Source organism: Meleagris gallopavo, chromosome 6 (assembly GCF_000146605.3).
Source record: "Meleagris gallopavo isolate NT-WF06-2002-E0010 breed Aviagen turkey brand Nicholas breeding stock chromosome 6, Turkey_5.1, whole genome shotgun sequence".
In the NCBI taxonomy this organism is placed as follows: Eukaryota; Metazoa; Chordata; class Aves; order Galliformes; family Phasianidae; genus Meleagris; species Meleagris gallopavo.
This window is the reverse complement of record NC_015016.2, coordinates 36,670,864-36,692,210: the sequence shown is the minus strand read 5'-3', so window position 1 is coordinate 36,692,210 and position 21,347 is coordinate 36,670,864. Positions and strand designations below refer to the sequence as shown.

At 37.1% G+C, this 21,347-nt stretch overlaps 1 protein-coding gene across 1 annotated transcript in view; it reads left to right on the top strand.

The window, feature by feature from the left end:
• NGLY1 (N-glycanase 1) overlaps positions 1–20,716 on the top strand; it is a 21,329-nt gene extending 613 nt beyond the window's left edge. The window contains 10 exon segments of the mRNA XM_019616514.2: positions 1,699–1,941; positions 4,621–4,780; positions 8,447–8,669; positions 9,430–9,551; positions 9,945–10,090; positions 10,321–10,431; positions 13,404–13,568; positions 14,821–15,009; positions 17,111–17,288; positions 17,786–20,716. Of these exon segments, the coding sequence (XP_019472059.1) occupies positions 1,699–1,941; positions 4,621–4,780; positions 8,447–8,669; positions 9,430–9,551; positions 9,945–10,090; positions 10,321–10,431; positions 13,404–13,568; positions 14,821–15,009; positions 17,111–17,288; positions 17,786–17,961 (1,713 nt within the window). The 3' untranslated portion in view covers positions 17,962–20,716.
• Positions 20,717–21,347: the final 631 nt, after the last annotated feature.

Sequence of the window (21,347 nt, the reverse complement as noted above, 5' to 3'; positions counted from 1 at the left end):
AAAAAAAAAATCATCTTGTTTTCTGCTGCTTGTTCCTACCACCAGTATGGCTTATGTGATAATGTAGTAAGTTATATAAGATAGCTGATCTTGTTGAAAACTGTTTCATTATTTTGGGAGGATTGGTTTTTAGCCAGTTCACAATGCAGCTGCACAAGTACTAGTGTTGTTGTGACAGCTGTGAAAAGGACAGCAGATAATTGAAGTAGTGAGATGGTGGGACATATGTAGTTAAATAATTATGAAACTGCTTCTTAACATTGTCTCAAGTGAATATTGATTCTGTTGCAGTCATAAACATGTATTTCAAAGATTGCTTTGCATGCTGAAAAGGTCTCTGTCTTAATATAACTTCCAAGCTTATTGAGCTAGAATCAACCTTTGTATTTACAACAGTGCTGGGGTGAAAGAATCAACTTTTGCTTAATGGTGCAAAGATCTTGCTCTAGCTTTGCTTTATTTTGTCCGTTTCATGCTGCGATTGTGTGTGGGTACATATATTGTTATGTAGGTCCGGTTGTCATGAGATACTTCTTTCTTCTGTTCTGGTGAAATCCATTATTTATCCTAATTTTAGGAACTAAATAAATGCATGTGGAAAGAAATGGTGACTTCACAGGAAGAAATGGTCTGTAGGTTTATTTGCAGACTGATGCATAGGAGATTACTTTGAAACAATGTGTTTTAGCCAAGAGGTAGTCAAGCAGGGAGTGAAGCACTCAAGCAATAATAGCTTAGTCATTTTCGGGCCTATTGGAAAACGCTACTTCCTCTTCTGTCAGATCTTTAAGAGTATATTGGCTCAGTCTTCTGGTTTTAGTGCCAGCTGAGGCTGGAGTTCACAAACTTTTCTCCAACTATAGTAGCTACAATTGTTCCTTATTTTGTCTGCCTGGTGAGCTAACTTAATTTTAAAAAAAAAAAAAAAGACGACTTCTGGATTGGTACAATCCATTTAGTTTTAGGTAACAGTGTGGGTAAAAACATTACTTGGTTTAATAAACAGAAGTTGTGTAGCCTTTGAAACTGAAACTTTTAAACTAGGAATTTTCAGGATATTCATGTTTTTAGTAACATATTAGTACACACATTAAGTGTACTGCTACTGATTCCATCCTAATTACTGTTGTTTTTTTTTATTGTGGTCAGCAGTAATCATGTTGCAGTCAGCAGTAATCATGTTGCAATCAAAGATAGGAACCCGCCACTCCAGCTGGGTACCGGTCTAAATAAGAAGAACATTTCCCATCTGAAAACTTAAATATGAGTATAGAAGATAATTACAGGGCTTCTTCTCCAAATGCTGGCTATCCTCTTATGATGTGTGGTACTTTACTGATGTGCTGTGAGAAATGAGTGTTTTGTTTTCTTTTTTGTTTCTGTTGCTGCTGCTTGCTCTGCCAAACTGCTTTTGTTGTCCATGCGTTAATTTGCAAAATAAGTTGCTTACAAAAGTTATTGTAACAAAGTGTTATTGTGACTGCTTTTCCTCTAGGCTGACCATAGGTAGTTGATTTTATAGTTTCTGCTTTGAAAAATATATAAGTTTCTACTGTAAGGAACCCAATCTGAAGGTGAAGTCTTGTGAAGTCTTAGTAGGCTAACTTCTAGTAAATGATATAGCTGTTAGTCACTGGCCTGTATCTATTGCTGGCTTAAACCTGTATTAACTGCTGTATTAATTTGCCCAAATTTCAGGGAGAAACTCACATGGTTTTCCCAAAGGAGGCATCGATTGAGCAACTACGTAAAATCAGAGATCTAATTGCTATAGAGAGGAGTAGCAGGCTGAATGAGTCGAATCAAGTCCACAGGTCAGGATCCTCTGAAACTGTAGCCAGCGCTCAGACAATTGCGCATCAGCCTTCAAGACCTGTTGGCTCTGTTCCTGCCCCTGAACATCAGCAGCCAGAAACATCACTTCTGCAATCTCTCAAAATGGTAATTACTACCTGAATACTTTAGAGAAGCACTATTCTGGATATAAAGATGAAGGAATCAACTGTTGGAACAGATTGCTCAGGTTGTGTAATCTCCAAACGTGTGAATTTTTGTGACCTGACTGGATAAAGCCTTGAGCAAGTTGGTCTGACCTCATAGCTAGCCTTGCTTTGAGAAGGAGGTTAGACTAGTGGTTGGTTGGTTTTTTAGATCTTCAACATGAAGCATGCCATAAGTAGAACATTAGCAAGAGATTTTGTTGAAGGTGTCTATAGATGTGTTTTATTGATCAGATCATCATGAAAAGTATTGGAAAGTGCAATATGGGGGAGCAAGGAAGCGGAGGTTAAAACTGTGGTATTTGTCTGAGAGCCAACAAAAGAACTGACATGTACGTTGTCTCCATTTTAACCGGCACTATTTCCTTTGGAGTGTCTGATATGATGCTCTGTTTTGGTTCTAGGAGAAAAATGATGTACTATCAACATTGACGTTTATAGTTCCTGCTAAGCAGTGTTGTACAGAGCCAAGGCCATTCCAGTTTCTCAGCTCATAGTAACAATGGCCTGGGAAGGTACAGAATCAGGCTTAAACCAGCCAAAGGGATGTTCCATGCCATGTGACATAATGAAGAAGGAGAGTTTTGAAGGGGGTGAGGGTTCATCTCGCTCTCCTCCACAACTCGGGGGCTAGCTGGGCATCAGTTGGTGGTGAACAATTACTTATGCATCAGTTGTTATATATGCATAAATATATACATTTGTCATAATTATTATCCTTTTCTTTTTCTCTATCTTAGTGAATGGTTTTATCTCAACCCACAAGTTGTGCTTTGGTTTTTTTTCTTCCTTTCAATTCCCACCCCCATCCTACTGGGAAGGGAGGGCTGTGTGATTCTCAGCCACCTGCTGAGTTAAACTACAACATACATTTATCATTGCTGACATCTCAATTCACACATTGTGACCTGTATTTGTAGACTGTAAGGGTGAGGCGGTAATTTAGCAAGGCAAAGAAATTTTATTTTTAGTTAAGCTGAGATGAAGTTCTCTGGTGATAAAGAAGCAGAGTCCTCCTTTCAGCTGATGTTACCTTGGCCTGGCAGGAGAAGACTCTTAAGACTTCATATTACTTTGGAAAATGAAGCAGTTATACTGTTTGATAGAATGTTGAAGGGTGCTTTGGCTTAACTCTGAAGCTTTCTCCCTTAGAACCCTTGTCTTAAATAAGTTGGTGCAAGATGAATTCTTCCAAAACCTTTCTTCTTACGCATCCTTCAGCAGAATTTATCTATTTTAAATGAAATTATTTGTATGTTGTTGAATGCTGAACTGTGATGGGCTATTTCTTACCTATCCAAAGATTTGGGTCAGGGAAATGATGCCACATGGGTTCAAGTAAGCAGATAGAATGATAGGATGTACTTTACTTTTGGTATTTCACTTCTGCTTATTGTGTTTTACTGAGTTATTCACTTCTGTAATGGTAGTTGGAAGTGGTTATGAAACTTCTGGAGGCTTGCTGTAGTCAGTGCATTTTTCTAGGTTTCTTATGATTCAGCGTGAGTAGTGGGACCAAAACTTAGTACAGTTTAGAGACAAGTATTACAATGGTTGTACTCCATTAGAAATCTGTATCTCTGCTGATTTATTTTTTTTTTCAAGGACTTATAATCAATCTGAACCTGTTGAATTTTGGTCTATATATTGTGTTTATTGGATGTCTGCAAGATACCTTCTGGCCTTGCCATTTTGTGTACACAGGAAGAGGGGTTTTGTTTTTTCAGTGAGCTGTTGTATTGTACGCAATGTTGTCTGATATCAGAGAGGTTTAGGATGGTCTTTTTAGTGAAAACATTTTTATTTCTTATGTCTTGCACCTGTGATTCATGGGAGTCTTGCTATATTGTATTGCATTTCAAGAAATAATGGAATTTTTGATGAAGCCGAGAAGCTAGTTAATAAGATTAATAAGACTAAAGACTGAAGCACGATCTATTGTTAGAGAATGGGAAAGGCTGAGTAACTTGAGTCAGTTCAGCCTGGGGAAAAGAAAAAAGATGGGAGGAGGGGGCGTGGGGATCTGATTAATGTTTATAAATATCTACAGGGAGGTTGGATGCAAATGGATAAGGCCAGGCTCTTCTCAGTGATGTACAGTGATAGGACAAGAAGCAGTAGCCTAAACTTGAACATAGGAAGTTCCATACAAACAGTTGGAGTAACTTGTTTACAGTAAGGGTGACAGCTCTGGAGCAGGCTGCCCAGAGAGGTGGTAGAGTCTCCTTCTATGAAGATACTCGAGACCCATCTGGACCCCTGCCTGTGTGATCTGTTGTAGGCAACCTGCTTTAGCAGGTAATTGGAGTCAGTGATCTCTTGAGGTCCCTTCTAACACCTGTAACTCTGTGGTTCTGTGATTTTTATACTTTAAATATAAGACTTGCAAAGTGGGGAGTTGGGGGAAGGATGGGTTTAAGAAAGTTCAAAAGCTTGTCGTCAGAGTTGTCTTTTAAAAATTCTTCTTAGTCCTGACTCTAAGGATAAAAATATTAAGGATAAAAATAATGCAGCTGTGAGTATATGACTGCGACTGATTTGAGCTAGATGGAGGAGCTTGGTTCTTCTGGTTAAAGATGGAGGTTTATAGGCCATTTTGTAACTGAAAATCCTTTTGCAGGCTGCAGATATGTTGACAACACTTCAAAGCAAATGTGAGCATCTTATATTAGCGTATGAGAATACTTCTCTTCAGCGGAAAGCACTAGCTTTGATTCCCCTTCAGCAATTGAAAGAGAAGGCTCAGAAAAAGCTAGCACAAGCTGCAAGACTGGACAAAGGTAATGTTGCAATGTGTATGGAAGCAGAAATATTCTTTCAAACATCTGCCATTCTTTAGGTGTGGGTATTAGGTCATATATATGCAGATTCCAAATGCTGTTTCTATGTTAGAGTTGCCCTCTAACTCATTACTAATTTTTCAAGTGTTCTATTCTTTTCATATTTTTTACTATTTAATTTACTACTGATTTTTATTTTTCTGATTGTTTTTATTCATCCATCCGTTACTACTTTCATGTGGAAATTTTGAAGTTTTAATTTCTGAATCGGCAGCAAGCTGACTGACAAATCGAATGAGCATCTAGAGTGAAATAACTACAAGAGGGAAGTGAGCTATTTTTATTTATAGTCATCACTTTGAAATGTCAGAGTTCTGCTTTTCTGTCAGTACTACAATTCCAAATTCAGAAGAATTCCAAAATACTGTTTCTCTGTTTAAAATCATATTACTGGTGAGATCTAATATGAGAAGAAACGCCATTCTTGCAAATGCTAAAATGAATATTGTTCAAATGCCATTATCTTTGACCAAAAGTGATGCATGAGCATAAATATTTGTAGCATCAGTAGCTAGCATTTATGAAGAAAATAAATTTCAATTTCTTTTGAAGGTGCAAGTGTTTGCCCATTGAAAATAAGCCATTTTAAGTAAAGTTTAGATTTGTTTCATTAATACAGTGAAATTTTATTTGTACAAGATTATATATGTTTTTAATGGGCTTTCAACACCATGTTTTGATTGAAAAAATCTTTTTCACTGTGAATCTTTGATAGAGGACTTTAGAGAAATTCTAGCTTGATGGGAATGCAAACCAAATGGGATCGCAAACCAAAGATAAGCTCTTCTCATCATTTTTCTGGATGACTTTATCTGATACAGCCACACTAATCTGTAATAACTTTGGCATAAGTGAACCTTTCTTGGTATTTTCTTTTTTTTTTGTTTGTAAGGTATTCTGGGAAGTAGTAAACTACATAGGTAATTAAAAAGCGTTTTCAGTCAGCACTGTAATAAAATACAGTGATGAAGAAACTTATTTAAATAATTTTTATTTATTACTTATTTAAAAAAAGACAAATGTTTATATGAGGCCCTGTTTCAATTCTGTTGTATATGCTATTTTGAAAGCAAGGAAGAAAGGAGGGTAGTATTTTCAGATGCTACTTCCCTAGACATCAAGCTGATCTATTCAAAATGATTTCCAGAACTTCATTTAGATAAAAACATAGGGGAAAGGAATGGAACTCCAATGTTCTGGAGTTATAACGACTTGAAGCCATTTTTAAGAGCTTTAGAGACTATCTCCTTTGGAAGTGTACTGCATATGAGATTTATGGCTAACTTTCACTGTCAGCTTCTTCAGTTTATGTGTATTGCTGGGTTAAGGCTGTTACCTGCAGGAATGACTACTTGGTGCTAGGTGGCATTTGCTTTTAGGACTTCTTTAAGCAGATATCTTAGGATTTTGTCCTTAAAGACTGTTAGTAAGGTTTGGGCTCCATCAAAAGAGGGGTGGCCAGCAGGGACAGGGAGGTGACTGTCTCCCTCTACTCTGCCCTTGTGAGGCCCCATCTAGAATACTGCGTCCAAGTGTGGAGCTCCCAGTACAAAAAAGACAGGGAGCTGTTGGAGGGGGTCCAGAGGAGGGCCATGAAGACGGGACTGGAGCACCTCCCCTATGAGGAAAGGCTGAGGGAGCTGGGCTTGTTCAGCCTGGAGAAAAGAAAGCTGCAGGGTGACCTCATTGCAGCATTTCAATACCTAAAGGGAGCCTACAAAGAGGAGAGGAGTCAACTCTTTGAAAGGGTTGATAACTGCAGGACAAGGGGAAATGGTTTTAAGTTGAGGGAGGAGAGATTTAGGTTGGATGTCAGGGGGAAGTTCTTTACAGAGAGAGTGGTGAGGTACTGGAACAGGCTGCCCAGAGAGGTTGTGGGTGCCCCATCCCTGGAGGTGTTCAAGGCCAGATTGGATGGGGCCCTGGGCAGCCTGGTCTAGTATTAAAAGGGGAGATTGATGGCCCTGCATATGGCAGGGGGGTTGGAGATTCATGATCAGGTCCCTTCCAACCCTGGCCATTCTGTGGCTCTGTGATTCTGTTATTGTCATTTGAGCAGAGGTACAAACTTCTGACTATTTCGCTTTACCTCTTTCCATTAGAAGGATTGATTGTGCAGTTGAAAATAGCTGGCTGTCACAGACAGTTGTTTTCTGTTCAAGTACATCTTATTTGTCATTGTTTCAATGCAGTGTTTTCACGAAGGACCTATATACAAGCAGAAGAATATTGATACAGTATGTAGCAATGGTTATATTTTCATAGGCAGATTCTGGCTTACATGTTGCAGTCAATGAAAAGAGCATGTAGCCTGTGCTCAAAATCTTCTGCTCTTAGAAGGAAGTTTGAGCACATAAGCCTACATTTTGAAAACAGTAATGCAGTAAAATTGTCATTGTTACTTAATTAAAGTCAGTCTGAAGTCTCTGGTTTTTTGGTTTTGATTAACAGATGATCTTCTCTTGGCAATATGTGTTTAATACAGTTAGGAGTCCATAATGCTCTGTAGCAGGCAGTGTTCTTCAGAAGAAGATATGAATTGAATTTAGATAAAATATACATCTCATCTATTTCCTCCTTCACTATCCTGACAAAGAAGTGTGCACAAATTTGGTACAATTTCCTTTAAACAGTGTTTTTCTTAAATAGTTTTTGTCTTCATGAATGCAATCTGTCAGCACTGTGTCTATAAGCAAACTGTAGTACAGAAAGTAACCACATATTAGTAGCTATGATTGCAGTGTGGTCACCTAGATGGTGGAGTTAATAGGAAGACTTGCTTTAATGTTTATGATTCTGAGGAGGAAGAGGATGTACTTTGGACATTAGAACAGGATATACATTTAAAGACTATATAAGAGTTTAAAAAATGGATCTCTTCTTTTAGAAGGCTGGATTTTATAACTTCAGGTAGAGTGGGATTATTTCCAAATGGCAAAATCGCAACAGTATGTGAGAAGACACCTGTTGTGAGCGCAGGACAAAGAATTAGAAGAGTCTGATGTGGTAGAATCAGACTAGAAAAATAGAAATGTTCAGTGACATTTTGAGTAAGCTGACAAAACTGTTTCTTGATGAGGTTATAAACAAGCTTATCTTTACTTACCTAACATGCATGCATGTTCTGTAGTACTTGACTTTCTGCAGACAGCTTATATTACATCTGGCTGGCTATACTGCTGTTGGTATCTGATTATTGGAGATCAAAAGCAATTGTTATTCCTAGTTTAATAGCAAAGAACAGAAAGAGAATACTTAGGAGCAGAAGAAGAGTTAGTATAGTATCTCTTCCATAGCTCTTGAGGAACATGAGAGGCACGAGGAAGTTCACTTGGCTTCGCTGTATGCCTAACTTGTTCTTCTGAGAATTTCCTAATTCTCACTCTAGCTGTAGTGTCTGAGAGTGCAGATTTTTGTTCCTGAAATATGGTTTGCCATTATTCAGTCTTCACGTAGATTTCCTCTCTGGAGTGTTTAAGCAACATATGAATCTTTTTTTTTATGAGACTTCTAAAATGTAATAAAGGTCTAAGAAATGGTGATCTAGGTAGATACTATAAAATTCAGCTAAACTTTTGTTGATCTCACCTTGTGTAAATTCTACAGGTGAACATGTGAATGAAGAGGACTTCTTGTTGTTGGAGCTCTTGAACTGGTTTAAGAATGACTTCTTTCGTTGGGTAGATAATCTGCCTTGCAGCAGGTGTGGTGGCCAGACTGAAATTAAAAGAGACTACCTCTCACCAACTGATGATGATCTAAGGTGGAATGCTGATAGAGTGGAAAATCATTACTGCAGCCAGTGTCAGTTCTGTAATAGATTCCCAAGGTGAGCATACAAAGATCTGTTTTGCTTTTTTTTTCATTTCTTTTGTGAAACAACCTTGCACTTATGCATTTTATGAACAAGTGGTAAGTTGTTGGATCAAACGTTAGAGAAGTTTTTATAAGTAACATGATCAGATGGTTGATGAAACAGTGACATCTCTCTTAGAATTTTTTAAGAGAAATATATTGCTTTCATTTACATGGCTTTGTTCTGAATGTATGCCTGACTTTTTTTTTTACTGTTATTTTGATAAAGTTCAGTTTCTATATAAAGTATGTTAATATTGGCATACTATTACTTTTTTTTTAGTATTTCAAGAAATGCTGTTTCATTTCTTTTGTCATCTCCCAGATAAGATAAAGCAGATCTTCTGCTGACTTTGTAGCAGAAGAGCAAATATCCTATTTTTTAGATACTTTTGCAAGCAATCAAAAGGACCACCATGCAAGAGTCATATTTTAAGCGGAAGTCTGAGTTAATTTAGAAAACTAAAAAATCAGATTAAATTCAGATATTTTATGATTCTGATAACAAAAGTATTGTTATGAACAGGTGATAGACTCAGCAGAGTCAAAGTGAAAACAGCATTCTGCTCATACTTGTTCTATGCAATGCAGCCATCGTTTCCACTATCTTCTGTGAACTGAATGGCACTAAAATCTGTTCAAATCATTGCAAGGGCAATCATGATGTAAATATTTTGAAAGATGAAATATGTTTTCCATTATTCTGCTTTTTTCTTTTGTTTTTTCTCCACTAGGTATAATAATCCAGAGAAACTTCTGGAAACCAGATGTGGACGCTGTGGCGAATGGGCTAACTGTTTTACACTGTGTTGCAGAGCTATGGGGTTTGAAGCTAGATATGTCAGGGATTGGACAGGTAAGAGAACATATTATTTCAGTACAAGTACATGCAAAATGAGACAAAATGTTATGGTTCTAACTTTGTGTTAGTCCATCAGGCAGCATGTAAAGTTAGTAATGTTAGTTTAGCTAACAAAGGAATATAAATTGTTTCCCCTCTTGTCTGAGTGAAATACAGTTGTGTAACTAAGGAGAGATGTCTGACTTCAGAATGTTTTTGTTGAATCAAAGGGAACATGATCCTAAGGTAGAAAATGCTCTGCTAACTTGTCTGAATATAGATTAACAGAAATATATTCTCTTACCTGTTCATTTTATTTCATAAGTAAGGAAAAGTTTCATTATTCTGAGCCATTAGAGAGGATCTATTCCTGTAATTCATTGCCTACTTTTGGCCTATGCTATATAGATCATGTATGGACTGAAGTATATTCTGCATCTCAGAAAAGATGGCTTCACTGTGATCCCTGTGAAAATGTCTGTGATAAGCCTCTCCTTTACGAAATTGGTTGGGGAAAGAAGCTTTCCTACGTAATTGCATTCTCCAAAGATGAGGTAGGAATGGTGATTTAAAGAAACAAAAATACCCATACCAAACCAGTCCTGTTCCCTCCCCCCACAAAAAAACCAACACATTGCCCTGGGGAAAGTGTGTGAAGTATTCCATCTTAATGTGATTTCCAGAATTATTAGATCTAAAAAAAGTACTTCAAATAGGTAACTTCTTTATATCAAGATGTATATGGGAGTTTTGATGGCTCTGTTTTCTTTGTCTTGTGTTTGAGATTGTTGATGTCACATGGAGATACAGCTGTAAACATCAAGAAGTACTCACTAGAAGGACAGCACTTAGTGAAGCTAAACTGCGTGAAACAATTAACACAATCAATAAAAAGGTATGTAGCTTGAACAGACCACTGCAAGTGAAATGTGTATTTTCAGAACATGACATTCTTGAACGAAGAAACGTTTAGTAACCTGTTAGGAATGTTCTTGCTTTATGGAAAATAAAATGTCATCAACTGTTTCATTTGTGTCCCTCACTTCCTTCCTGGGCTAATTCTTTTGCATCAAAATGTTAGTTCCTATGATAAAGTAAAGCTGATGGCTCAATAAACACCCCTTTTTTAGAGGCCTGCTGGCTTGAGGTTATAGTCAAATTTTGTTAAAAGTGTGAAGAGTTAAGAGATGATTTCAAAGCGCAGCTTCAAAACGTTTATCAGTAATGAAAAATCAGTCTCCTGCAGAGTGAAGTACTGAGAACAGTGACCATGGATTAACAAAATTTAGGGAAGTAAAGGATCAGAAATTCAGATTGAAGAATGGATTCACTTCAAAGGGTTGCAGGAATTTGGTGGAGTGCTCTGATCATGAAACCCTCATAGCTACAAAACAGATCTGTGGGGGCCTTTCTTCGGATAATCTGGTTACATCGATCAGTCAACTGCCTCTTCTCCAGCAGTTGAGGAGAACCTTGGAAGCAGGGTGCCATTCCAAGTGTTAGAGGCTGTTACTGATGTAGAAGTTTTAAGGAGAAAAAATAAAATAAAAAATAATGCAGTATTGTTGGAATGAGGAAATTCTGTATGAATGTCTCATGGGCTTTTTCCTGGCCTCCTCCTTATCTTGTTGATGTCTATCTTAAGATCGCACTCTGTTTCACTTTCAGAAGTCTAGAACACTCCAGTAAAAGATGTGTGTTGGCATCTCCAGCAGATACTGCTATGTGTGTTGGTCTTTTGGTCTGATCATTCTATCCATGTTTTTATGGATGCAATTCATAAGCTGATGTGAGCATTTTTTGAACGAGAAATAGCAGGTGTTCCTGTTGTGTTTCAGATGAAATTTTCATTAAAAATTGAGTACAAGGAAGAAATATAGATAGGCTTCCCAAAAAACCCTGGACTTTTACCTATCTATTTCCACACGTCGAAGATCTCAGACCTTTTTTGCTATACTGCATGCTTTCCCTACTGCTGTCTGGTATTGTTAGAGCTTTCTCATTGGTCTAATGGAACACCTTTGTCAATCATTTTTAATGATCTCTTATTTTGATGAATAAATTGCCCTCCCTTTCTCCAAGCTAAATGATACTCACACTGTGCCTCCCACTTGCTTTCTTTTCCTCAGTAGCTTTTCAGGATAAAAGAAACAAAAGCAGGAAGCTTGAGCCATGATAATGAATAATGGAGTTCTTGGAATCCATTTCAGTATACAAACGTACTGCCAACACTGTCATTTATAGGAAACTTGTTACAGATTTTCCCAGTTATATGCAGTGTTCATCTCTGCTGAGTCTGAGCATTATGTATATCTTAGTGCTGTTAGCAGCTATGTGCAAAAGCCTACTGGGAGGTGAGGGTGAGGAAGGAGTGGTGATAACAATTAGCATACTTGTACTCTTTGCTTTTTAGAGACTCCTGAAATTCTGTGTCATATGTGGCTTGCCTTTGGAAACACCCTGCTTGTGTAAAGGCAGTGTTCTTTGTCAACAGTTTCCAGAAACTGTTAAGACAGCTGTAAAACAGCAGCAGCCAATTCTTACTGTGGTATAACCAGTATCAGTGGTGGCAACCCCTGACACTGGGCTTCCCTCAAAGTGGCTGAAGGAAAATAGTAGAGTGGAATTTATAACTTAGGGTAAGCAATATCAGACTGCCTCTTGAGCTGGAGTGAGCTCTGTAGTACTTCACATGGATAGCCAGATACCTAGGCTAGTGACAGGTTCAGGAAGACGTAGTATTTCACAAAGGAGTGCTGGAGTCACTGCTCATCATTCATTAGTTATGTTAGAATTGCTGATTGGCAGCTGGAATCTCTGCAACTGGCACTGTTTTTCATAATTTCTCTATATCTGCTTTTCATTCCTTCAACCAATTCTACATTGTTTTCTGGAACAAGGGCCTATCAATTTTTTTCTGATCCCTAATAGCAAAAATTTCAAGGTTCAGGACTGCTTTTTGGGATGACTGGAATAGTTGTAGACCAGAAGTTTCAGCTCTCAATGAGCACAGTGTGCATGCCTTGTATGATCGCTGCAGTGGAAAATACATGTGTAATGTGCTTGGTCTTGAACTTAACCTTCCATTCCTGTGTAGGTGTACCCACAGTTAAGGAAAAAGGCTTCACCTGTCACCTCTGTATATTTGACATGAAAGCTGTGGCAGCTGAAGCCTAGCCTCTTAATGATTTTTTTGTGTGTGTATGAGGAAGACACCCCTAGTGTTATCGATGTGGTTAAAGACTGTTATAAAATTCTTTCTTTTCCTCTAAGTTTTGCTTAATTTACCTGGAAGAATAATTTTTTTTTTAAATCAGCTTTCTGATATCTGCAAAGATAGGAATGTGTTAGTTGTTTATGATGGAATCAGTCACTGTGAATTAATTCTTTCACAGACCAGCTGAATCTTTTGTTTGGATTTAATTACAAAAGCAAGACTGCTGCCAGCCAAAATCACTCCACCTTAGGGAAGAAAAGTTTGACTCAATAATTATGCTTGTTTTCTCTCTAAGGTACAGAATAGCTATGAATAACTCTAAAATATGTTAAGTATTTCATCATCCAAGCAAATATAAACACAGAGCACAAGCCTTATTCTAAAATAAATCCACATAGTTAGGGCACGGAAGTTTACAGAAAAAGTACTAAACACTGTTGTCAAATAACCATACAGTTATAACTGGTTTATGAACTGGTTATAACTGGCACATGTGGATTGAGATGAATGTTTCAAACAATCAGTCTGAATTTCAAGTGTTGGCCTGCGTTTTCAAATTCTTTTTTTCCTGCTGGTGTCACTCTAGGGCTGTATTAAATATTACAAGCTTTTTTCTGAACTTTTTATTTCTTTCTTATATGTATTTTCAGAAACAACAATCTTTGTCAGAAAGCAGAAAAAAAGAGCTCTTGGAAAGAACAATTGTGGAACTTGCTGAGTTCATTTCTCCTAAAACACCTAAACCCGGAGAATTTGGTGGAAGGACATCAGGTTCAATGGCTTGGAGAATAGCCAGAGGTGAAACTGGTTCAGAGGTATTTAATTTTTCCACTGGTGACCGTCCTAAAGGTAGCTAATTAGAAGTTCTGTGATTGTGATCTGCAGAGGAATAGCGCTTCGTGAGTCAGTGGTAGGTGAACTAAAGATTATGTTCAAACAGTGAAACTTGGAAAAACATTAGGGGCAAGTTTGGTTGAATTCAGTAGTGGTACAATAGAAGGTTGAGGGTTGGTGGCAGTCCATTGATTCAAAAAATGCTTGGGAATAACTGAATCATGCTAAAGTATTATGTTTTGCACTTAAAATAAATTAAATAAATAAAATAAATATTTATTCCATTTTGATTAGCTATGATGCAATGAACTAGGAAGTTGCAGGGCAGGTAGAAGCTTTTGGGAAAACTTTAAAAAGTATGTGGTTAGGTACTGTTGATTAAAGACTAATAGCACGTTTTGACTAATTAGTTTTATTAACAAAAATATGCGGAAACAGGATTGTGAGAATGGAACAACCTCTCAAATAATAAGCCAGAACAGTTTTCTTGTCAATCTCTTTGACTGTTTCAGTTATCTTGAATTCTTTTATTATAAGAGACTCTCCCATAACCTAAGCCATATTTAGTTTGAGCTAGCGTGGAAAGGAGTGACTTACCCCATCACCTTATATATGGAACAACTGTCAATCCTAAAGTGGTTAGGTGAAATTAGCATGTTTCCTAACATTAAGTTTGAGGAACTAAGTTTATTTCAGTTTAGAAGATATCATTTTTATTTTGCGGAAATTTGTAAGAACAGTGGAGAACCTTCAAAAATACTGTGAAGATGTGGAGTTTGTAACTTAGCTTTTTTGAAATTGATTTGTAAACTACCATCTACAAGCACCTGTATATGGTAGTCACAGACTCCACATTTGATATTCCGGATAACAATTTACTTGTTGATTGTACAAGAAATAGAAATATACTCAATATTTTTTCTGTTCTTAACATGTTACTCTTTTTTTCCTTAAATTTGCAGATGTCATTTGTTTAATTATTTAATTGCAAAATTAATAATGTGAAAATTTAAAAAATGGAATTATTGCTCCTATCTAGAAAAGTGACAAGTCTGTTGTAGGAAACTAGCTCAGAAGTCTTTGTTTTGCATAAATGCAATGTGATTTTTTGGGGGCTTTTTTCAGTTGGCATAAAAACTAAGAAGAGAAAGTGTGGTACATTGATTAAAAGCAATGTCATCTCACTTGAAATACTTTGGGAAATTAATGTGCTTGTCTTTATGCCTTTTTCAGGAGAGAAAAGAAGTGATTTTTATTCCCTCTGAAAAAGAGAAGGCTTCCAAACTTTTCCACCTTATCTACAATGTTGTAGAAGATAGTTATACACGGATTTCCAATAATAATGAAAAAATAACCGGCTGGGGAACAGGTGTTTGGAAGGCAGAGTCTATTTGGAGAAAGGTTGAAACAGATTGGAAAATGGTAAGGATTTATTAACAGTGTTAAATCTACTGTGAAAGTATGACAATACCAGTAAAGTAGAAAATCCTTGCCTCTGTTTGGCATCAAAGCCTCTCTTGGTGTCTACACAATTTAGCTGATGCTCATAAATATTACTGGAAAGTTTCAGGTAAGATTGCCAGATGATTTAAGAAACTGCAAATAAATTTAGCTTGCCTTTCAGAATTTTAGAATCCTTTCTAGAGCACAAATCTTAAAAACTTGTTTCCTTCTTATGCTTCTGGCCAAACATGTGATACTACTTTATTGAAAAGCAGTACTTCTCTCCAAAAAAAAATAAACCCACATTTTTTTGGCTTTGGGAAATAGCTTTATAATGTATATCATGTCTCTTTGATACACAGCCAAAGGAAGAAGTTGTCATCCTAAACATTGGTTGCAATAAGACAAAAACTTTATCAGCCAGATGATTGTACGCCCTGCCCAGATTCTTTCCCATCTTGTCAGGACACTGAGGAGCTGAAGAATCACATGCTCTTACTCTAGGAAGAGAAGAGTTGATGCCTGTAGAATAGGAAAGGGTCGCTTTCTAGCAAGCTTTTCCAGCTACAGCTACCAATGGTGCAACTGAACATTCCTGTCAGCTACTTTAAGATGTTATTGTTCTGTTCCCTCTCTCATCTTACTGGTCTAAAGGGTCTCTGGCCAAATGTGTGTCTACATTAAGGAATAGTTTGCTTTTCAGTAATAAAAAATGGAGTAAGGGCATAATTTTCTTCTAACGTTTTCTTTACTAGATCTATACATAACCAGGGCAGTCCCAGATATTTGTACAAACTGGGAGAAGAACCACTTGAGAGTAGCCCTGCAGAGAAGGACTTGGGGGTCCTGATGGATGAGAAGCTGGACATGAGCCAGCAGTGTGCGCTTGCAGCCCAGAAGGCCAACTGTGTTCTGGGCTGTATTAAAGAAGGGGTGGCCAGCAGGGAGAGGGAGATGATTGTCCCCCTCTACCCGGCTCTTGTGAGGCCCTATCTTGAATACTGTGTCCAGGTCTGGGGCCCCCAGGACAAGAAAGACATGGAACTCTTGGAGCGGGTCCAGAGGAGGGCCACTAAGATGATCAGAGGGCTGGAGCACCTCTCCTATGAGGAAAGGCTGAGGGAACTGGACTTGTTTAGCTTGGAGAAGAGAAGGCTCCAGGGAGACCTCACTGTGGCCTTCCAATATTTGAAGGAAGCATATAAACAGGAGGGGTACGACTGTTTACAAGGGTGGATAGTGACAAGGGGGAATGGTTTTAAACTGAGACGGGAGGTTTAGGTTAAATGTTAGGAGGAAGTTTTTCACACAGTGAGTGGTGACACGCTGGAACAAGTTGCCCAAGGAAATTGTGGATGCCCCCAACCTTGGAGGCATTCAAGGCCAGGCTGGATGTGGCTCTGGGCAGCCTGGTCTGGTGGTTGGCAACCCTGCACATAGCAGGGCAGTTGAAACTAGATGATCATTGTTGTCCTTTTCAACCCAGGCCATTCTATGAGTCTATGAACTCACAACCCTTTTGGGGGTTCGTTGTAACTCTTCAGTGAATGTTGATGTGTGAGCTTGACTGTGCAGCCATGTGATGTTCAGAAGAGCACTGGGACAAATGCAGATTTTTAACAGCCTGATTAGTGTTAGTACAGGGTGTATTTATGACTGGCATGTATGACTTGCCTTAATCAAGTCATGTGAAGTCCTGGGAAAAGTGCTGTGTGGCAAGGAGCCACATCTGCAGAATCCAGAGTACTGAGCAACAAAAATGAAACTGAGTGTGTGGACCTATATATATATTTATATAAAAGCCAAAAGTCTGCTTTTTTTAATATAGTGAGCTTTAATGAGCATGTTGAAATAGATTAGTGTTCCTAGTGAAGGGCTATGAATCACATACAGTTACCTAACTGTTGAATAGACTTAATGATTTAGAAAGAAATCATATAAAAAACTGTAATGTGAACAGTTTTAAAGCTTAATAAAGGATGAAAGTATACTTTTAAGATTTAATAACCTCGTTACAGGGATTGATTAAATGTGTGTTGATTGTCTCAATTTTTGATGTGACTGTCTTATTTTTATTTAGGTTTATCTAGCCCGAAAAGAGGGGTCATCCTCTGCTTCCATCAGCTGGAAGTTTGAGTGCAAATCCGTTGGTCTAAAAATAGACAACATTTCAATTAAGACAAGCAGTCAGACATTTCATAGTGGAAGAATCAAGTGGAGACTTTACTCTCCCACAACAGAAGTTATTCTGGTAGGAGGTAAGTGTGAAATTACATCATGCAGCAAAAGTGTAATTGCAAATGCGTAGTTTATGTGGGGAGACCACTGGGCAAATATTAAAAATGAAGTGTAAACATATGTTGACATTTCTAATTCAGTCTTTCTTAACAAGGTCAAAAAAAATACTTTGTTTAATCAAAAGTGGCAGAGAAAAAGGAACCAAAGCAAGTTTTAGTAATCTAAATACTACTTGCAGCATAGTGGGGTTAGCAAAAACACAGTGAATGAAAGCTGTGTGTTTTACAGGGAGAAATAGATGTTTGTATGTGTGGTGGCGTCAATCTTGACTAGATCCTCTGAGTATGAAAAATAAACTAAAATTCTGCAGCTGTTTTTTTTCTGCTGCTGATAAATTGATTTGTACAGTTTTGACTCAGATTCTTAAACATTCACGACACATTACCCTTTTAATGTGTTCTAGCACTGTATGCTGTTTGGAGCGGACTCTTACTTGTTTATGTTTTTCTTCCAATAGATGAAAATCTCTCCTCCTATTCAGATTTTTGTGGTGCAACAGAAGTTACACTGGAAGCAACTCTAAGTGGAGGGGATGGTAAAGCTGCGTGGCAACACACACAGCTGTTCAGAAACAATTTAACAGGATGTGGAGAAAATTGCTTGGAGATGATTATAAAACTTGCTGACCTCTGAGAACCTGAAGTCAAGGAATCCAATGAAGTTCTCTTTATGACGTCATACTGTGGAAACAACACAAAGTCTTGGTTGGCAGTTCCTGACTATCCTGCAGACAGCTTATTCCTATTTCAATCCTTCCATTTTGCCAAATGGAAACTGCATGGGTACTAATAGGTAACCATCACAATGAAAGCTTTCTTTGCTTTGAAACTCAAAAGTTAAGGATTGAACCATTAAATCAATGCTCTTTTCTTAAACTCTAAAGAAAAGAAAGCATTTCTTAGAAACCAAAATGTGATCATAGGAGCACAGAGCAGTTTTAATTTGGAGTTTTGTGGTTGGCTTACTGGTTATTGGGGGTTTTGTTTTGTTTTTTTAATCTACTTCTTGCAAAAACAATGTGAATTCCATTATTTGATTACAACAAATGCATTGTGATGATTTTAAAGTATTTTAAAAACTAATAGAAGACAAATATTTTCAAGGATAAATCTGATTTTGTGTAATAATTAGTTGAAATTACGAGAAATATGAAAGCAATCTTAAAAAGATCTTGTTATGCATCTAAGTATTAAACTTATGTTTAATTATTATCTAAGTTTAATACTTAGAAATTTTTGGAGGTATGATAATAGACTAATTTTGAAAGAAATGTTCATTATGTACCTAAGATTTTGTCCTGGCTTGTGATATGAAATTGAGACTTAAAAATGAATAGCAGATTTTTTTCTATGAAAAAGATTATTCATTATACATACTCTTTTACAATATAAATTGAAATCTATGCACCTTTAAAAAGATTTATGTAGTGTGTAGGTGTTGAAATCTTTTTTTTAAGCTATTGTCTTGAGGTGCTTTGAATACGTTCCCAAATTTGGTGTAAAAGTGCATACAATCTTCTGTTACTGTATACAATGTTTAAGTTTCTTTGCATTGGGTACAATAAAACCACCACCGAGGAGATTTCAGATGTAGCAGTGCTGTGAATAAAGTGTGGAGTGAGTGTTCTGCTTAGATAGTCTTTATCAGAGAATTTGAGGAAGGTTATGGCTGGAACATATGAGAGTAGTTCTATTATAAGATTATAATACCGAGTTTGAGCTACAGTTTTATTTTAAAATAAATGAAAATTAGGGATGATATCCCTAAGGTCAGTGTGATTTTTAAAGCTTTTTTTTTTTTCTTTCTTTTGTTTTTCTTCCTTTTTGTTTTTAAATCTGACCCTTCCAACCACTGTATTGACTTGAAACTGTTCTCGAAAGTCATTTGTGTTGGAACAAATCAAGCATATATTAGGCTGTTTGGGTACTGTTAAAAAACTGCACGTGCATAGTGAACATAGGCACTGAAGTTATGCCAAAGACATCTTAAAATAGTAGATTACAGCAGCTCAGGAGTGACAGAATGATTCGTAATAGATTATACGCTTTTCCTTGCAATACAAACTGGCAGTTAATGAGGGAATAAAGAGGGAGTCTCACTCCCTTAGCAGAACGACTGAGGGACAGGTAGCTGTATGGAAGGATGTTGGTCTATACTTGACTAATGCCAAGTGTACTTGGCCATTTCCATTCAAAACTCTTCCTGCTTTAATTTCAGCTAAATGGTAGCTCAAAATTTGAGTGGGAATCAAACAAATAAGTACTACAGTCTAGTCTTTATGCAATAGTGGAAGAAAGTAGTAAGAAAAAAAACCCTCACCTTTCTGTTTCGTAATTGTGACAAGTTATTTCCTTTATTTTATTACTTAAAATATCAGGAACTGTAAAGGAGCTTAACTGCATTTCATAATTTGAAAACAGAAGGCAGAATAATTTTAATAGTAGTAATATGAAAGCAATTTTCTCACAGTTTTGGTTAGAACCTTTGGGGGAAGAGTAATAACTTCAGATAACTTATTAAAGTAATCCACTCAAGCAGGAGAGCAGGTAATGTTCATTATTAAACTATTTGAATGAATTTAAAAACAAAAAAAGTTCAACTAATCTAGTTAAACAATAAGTACTTTCTGTACTTCTAAGATCACTTGCAGTGAATAAAAGTGCTTATTCTAGGAATTAATTTTTTAGTAGAAACCTGATTGAATAGACCTAATTTGAAGAAGAAAAAATTAAACCCCCTTAGATGATTTTTGAGGTACTCTGTAAACGGTGAACATTTTCAGTCTCTTCACGCTTGAGCTGTTTTAAAGATGCATATTTCTTCTTTCAATATTTATTTCACTGCAACTCAAAAATTACTATAACTTTAATTTTTGAAACCAGAGGTAATTCCTCTGGTATTTTGCTTTCTTTCATCTATAGTAGCTTAATAATTTACAGCATCCTGAATTTGCAATAATATCTGGTGGCGACATCTGTACTGCGATGCACTCTACAAGTGTGGATATTAGGTTAAGCTGGCAATGCTAGATACTAGTTGAGTTGTGGGTGATGTTGATCAGGGCATATGTAGCTTTTAAACAAATGTGTTTTATTGTACTGTTGTATCTCTACAGTTGATCATACAGATGTTTATTTCTTCATATCCTGTTTAGAGTCTGAATGCTGTGTGCAGAATAGCAAACGCTAGTTGGCAGCGCAAGAAATTTTAGGAGTAATTTTCTATATCCAAGGTACCTGCTGGGAGGGTGGTAAGAAAATGTTTAAAACATTATGGAAGGCCTTTATAAGCAGTGCAGGGAAAAAGCACAGGTACGCATACAAGAATCAAGTGAACAATCTTGATTATAAATTATGTATTTGCACTAAGATGCAGGTAAAGAAAGTTATCTGATCTTGTGTGATGTCGTCTTTATTCATCAGTTTTCCACAAATTTTTCACATAATAGGGGTTATGTCTTATGTCTAAACCACACTGTGTGCAACATCAGGAAATGTAGAACACTAAAAATAAAGTATGTTTGTCTCCATAGCACAGTGGAATGCAAACAGATGGTAGGCAGCACATATGGCTGCCAGCAGCTGGGAACACCCATTTACAGAGTTCTTACAGCTTAAAACAAAACAAAGAAACACCAAGGGGGGACAGAGATTGTGCTCAGCAGATACTGGGATCTCTGTCCTCTTATCTGTGTCTACACACTCTTTACCTTCAGTTGCTTAAGCTAAAAATGGAAGCATGCTGCCAGTTAAATTAGCGTGTCGTCTTACTATTTGTCAAAATGTAGCATTTAGTAAATGCAGATATTTATTTTAAATCTCCTGTTCCCACTTTGGATTCAAACATCTGGTTTGCTCCTATTATAAGCAGTTTAACTTAAGTAGTGGTCTTAGTAGTTTGGTACAGCTTCTTCTCTGAAGTTAATAGTTTCAAGAAGCAAGGAGCTACTGGAGCAGAGTTTTGAGACCTCCTGTCCTATAATGTGGCACCTAGGAATGGTGAAGTAATAACCCAAGGTC